General features: G+C 42.5%; 1 protein-coding gene across 1 annotated transcript; it reads left to right on the forward strand.

Annotated features, from left to right (window-relative positions):
* The first annotated feature begins 1,621 nt into the window (after window positions 1–1,621).
* On the forward strand, window positions 1,622–3,253 carry LOC125541768 (protein AUXIN-REGULATED GENE INVOLVED IN ORGAN SIZE-like). The gene is made up of 2 exons (XM_048705102.1): window positions 1,622–1,863; window positions 2,405–3,253. The coding sequence occupies exon 2, from the start codon at window positions 2,564–2,566 to the stop codon at window positions 3,002–3,004; it is 441 nt and encodes a 146-aa protein (XP_048561059.1). The 5' UTR covers window positions 1,622–1,863; window positions 2,405–2,563; the 3' UTR covers window positions 3,005–3,253.
* The last annotated feature ends 639 nt before the right edge of the window (window positions 3,254–3,892 follow it).

A 3,892-nucleotide genomic window follows, 5' to 3' on the forward strand; every position in this document is an offset into this window, starting at 1 on the left:
ATAATTGCCTGTGTCATCATTGACCTTTATCACGACACTGCCTTTCTGTATGAATGAATCCACCTGTGATCTCCAAGCTTCATTGAACCCCTTCATACGTAAGGCTTGCTGGAGGAAGGGCCATTTGACCTTATCATGCACTTTTTCAAAATCCTCTTTGAAGATAACACGTGCAACGTTTCATGTAGGACCACAACCCCTTATAGGATTTGTCGTCCTGTCATGAAGGCAGTTTGAGTTGGTTGCACAACCGAATGTGCTATCTGTGTCAACCTATTCGTGCCAACCTTTGTAAAATTCTTAAAGCTTACATTGAAAACACAGATCAGTCTAAATTGCTCAATGCGAATAGCTTCCACCGTCTTTGGCAACAACGTTATTGTTCTAAAATTAATACGAGACACATAGCCTGCAATTACCGGCCTTGTTGCACCCTTTCACCATCCGATCATGCAACCGTGAAAAATATTTGGATGCGACCGGCTCTCATCTAAAGATAAGAATTAATTAAATACTAGTATCTAAGTGACATTAGCACAAAAAAAGAAAAAAGAAAGAAAAATCTGCAAAGTTTCACATAAAATCAAATGGCACAGGAGTTAGACGGTACTACTTTGTTAATTTTTATGTCTATATCTATACCAATATAAAAAGACTCAGAGAGGCAGATCTAATTAACCTCGGACATCAAATCATGTCAATCCAACGACCTAGACTGCTTTAATGTCGAGCGCTCAACACGTTTAGCATGCAGTTAATTTCATGCCAAATATAGTGCTAATTACATAGTAACACATAAATAATATCATATTTAATATCCGCATGCACTTAATATACTTTCTGAATTAATGTGCATTGCACGTACACATTGACCAGTAGAAGACCCAAAAGGCAGATCCAACTGATCTTGGCCATTGAACTAAGTCAATCCAACGACCTAGACTGCTCGAATGACGAACGTTAAACGTATTTAACGTGCATTTAATATCATACCAAATATTGTAGTAATCACATAATCAACACACAAATAATAGCATAACTAATATCCACGTGCAATTAATATATTACGTAAATATTAACGTGTGTTGCACGTGCGTATTTACTATTAGATGAGAAATAGCATACTCCCCTTTCATCTATATAGGGCTTAATGTGTTTTTCAAGACCGCCTTTAAATATTGACAAGGTTAATAAGACATGAGATGTACAATACTTTAAAAATTATATCATTGGAAGCTCCTTTCATATATGAATTTGCACCAAGAAAAATCTACAGCTGCAAATCAGAGTGACACGTAGGACCAACCAAAGAAAAAAGAGAGAAGTATTTTCCGCAATGAGGGACGCGGCCAGACAGTCAAGATTCCGCTAAAACCATAAACAAAGTAGCTTCACTACCGATCGATCGACGGCCCTAGATTTCCGCTGCGATTAACAATGCCGCGCTGCTGGCACCTGAGTGGATCGTACGAGCTCCCCGACCAAGGCCGCGAGCGGGGTGGGGGCAGCTGCATAGAAATTGAAAAAGAGGGCAGCGAGAAACACGTACGAGGCCAGGGGAGACGAACCCCCCTTCCTTTCCATCCCCCCCTGCTTATAATACTCCCCCACCATCGCCACAACTTGCATGCGACGCCATGACGACTAATACTACCCCTGGCCTCCGGCTGGATGCACTGCATCCAGCCCTCCCTTTCCCCGCCTTCGTTCTTTTTCTTCCTGCTCTCATCTGCCTGTCTGCATCTCCCAGTCCATGAACCAGCGATCGTAGAAGTCCCGGTCGGTGCTGGAGCACTGCCGATGTGCATACCAAGCTTGATGCCCAGGAAAAGATGCTAGCTGATGTGCCATCGGTTTCACCAGGTAGACATACACATGCTTCGATTTTTACGTTGACATCTGCCTATGCATGTGATGGTATATCTATTTTTGTCGGTGTGTACGTACCTTGCTTACATACATACACACGGATCAGTAATTGCATGCTTGGATTGTACTACTCGGGGACTCACGGATGAATTAGTAATGAGTATATATTTGATTGCTATTTTTGTCCTACCTATATAGTTAGGGATTCTTTCCCAGATACTAGATGTAATTAGTAATGGTTGTGTTAGTTGGGAACTGGTCTTTGGGGTAATCATTTCGCCCTGTTTACTCGTAGGAAAATTTAGGGGCTGGCCGGGTCCCTTTTCTGAAAGAACAAGGAATGCCATTTTGTCTACTTTATGATGTTGTCCTCCCTTTTTCTATGGCTTTACAGAGTTTTCTTCTTGAAATGTAGTAAAACGGAACCTCTAGCGGTATACATACACGTAAAGCTTACGCAAGGAAAAGACTGGTTACTGAGTAGCTTGATTGCTTCACATGCTGATAAGATATCCTTTTTCGCAACAATCCACAGGATTTGTAGATTGCCAGATCTGATCTGATTCAGCGAGAATTCTGAGCTACCAAAGCTGCTTCGACTCAAAGCTCTACCACTGCCCTATCTTGCACTTTAAGAAGACTCGATCGTCACGGAAAGAGCAGAGAGAGGTATCAAATTCCATGCTAGCTCCTCATGTTCTTGAGCGCAAGAAATGAGTCTTCCGAGTCGGAGGACATCCAAGAATTGATCAACAGTGGCCTCAAGTGCAACGCATCCACGCCAGCCGACGACATGGAGAGCGGCAGAGGCGGGGCACGAGCTGCCGGAAGCACGTCGTCGTCATCGCCCCTGCCCATGGTTCTGCCGTCCGAGCAGAAAGCACGGTACAGCACGGAGGAGGATCCCAGTCGTTGCAGCTGCAGCGATAGCTTCTTCGGCAAGTACTTTTCATTCCTCCTGCTCATGTTCGTCACCGCGTCGCTGGTGATCCTCCCGCTCGTCCTGCCACCGCTGCCTCCGCCTCCGTCGATGCTGATGCTGGTGCCAGTGGCAATGCTGGTGATGCTCCTGGTGCTGGCGTTCATGCCGACGTCAGGCGGCCGCAGTGCGACGGGCCCGACTGCCTACCTGTAGATAACTAGTACGTCCTTTTCTTGTTTTTTCTTTTGGATTTGGTGATAGGGTAGTCATGGAATCAAGTTTATGCCCATCAGTTGAAGCCTAGAAGGTACCTGCTGCTTTTCCCCGTATACTAAATGAGTATTTATCATGGGATTTGTCCAGCTAAATGAGGCCTTTGGTCAGAACAACGCCGTGACTAATTTGCGCCTTCTTTATTAACTATGCTTTGCCATATTAACACGAAACATTGTAGTACAAGGAGATGAATTTACGTATTTTACCATGATAATTGATGTTGTCATTTTCAAAAGCCATTTAATTTCTTGAATACAGAGGGCTCACTATGGTTCGAGGCTTCCAGCACCTGATTGTGAAATTTTTATTATTTTTTAATATCAATAAGCCTTCGTTATTCTCACTTGTTTCTTGTGATACCAGGCAATAGCTTTCATGTATGTTTACAGCTGCTACATAAAACATGCACCCACTTGATAACATGCATCATTTGAAGATTTCAACATGCCACTGATCATGATTTTCTTGCATACCATCTAGGAATTTCTTTGCTTCAGCAACTTGTTTTCCCATGATCGTTCCTCCTGCGACAGTGTCAAGCATGTTCTTTGATAAAAGATTTAAAGTTTTATAAAAACATGAATAATTAACCATTCTTTCATGTCATGGTTAGTACAATTCTTAACAACTTCTTTAATACGTTCCCACATAAGCGCTAGTGGCTTCCGGTCTTCCTGCTTGAAACATGTAATATTAGCATGTAGATGCATGGTTTTGTAAGCAGAAAATAGGTAATGTTAGCCTTTCCTCTTAATTAAAAATGATTAAGCATAAATTTTACTGCATTGAGATCAATATCTTTTATGTAAGCTGTGTCAGAAAGCT

This window comes from Triticum urartu, chromosome 2 (assembly GCF_003073215.2).
Source record: "Triticum urartu cultivar G1812 chromosome 2, Tu2.1, whole genome shotgun sequence".
Lineage (NCBI taxonomy): Eukaryota > Viridiplantae > Streptophyta > Magnoliopsida > Poales > Poaceae > Triticum > Triticum urartu.

Excerpts from the sequence above, each read along its gene's own strand:
- LOC125541768 (XM_048705102.1), top strand. The coding sequence starts at position 2,564 with ATGTTCTTGAGCGCAAGAAATGAGTCTTCCGAGTCGGAGGACATCCAA.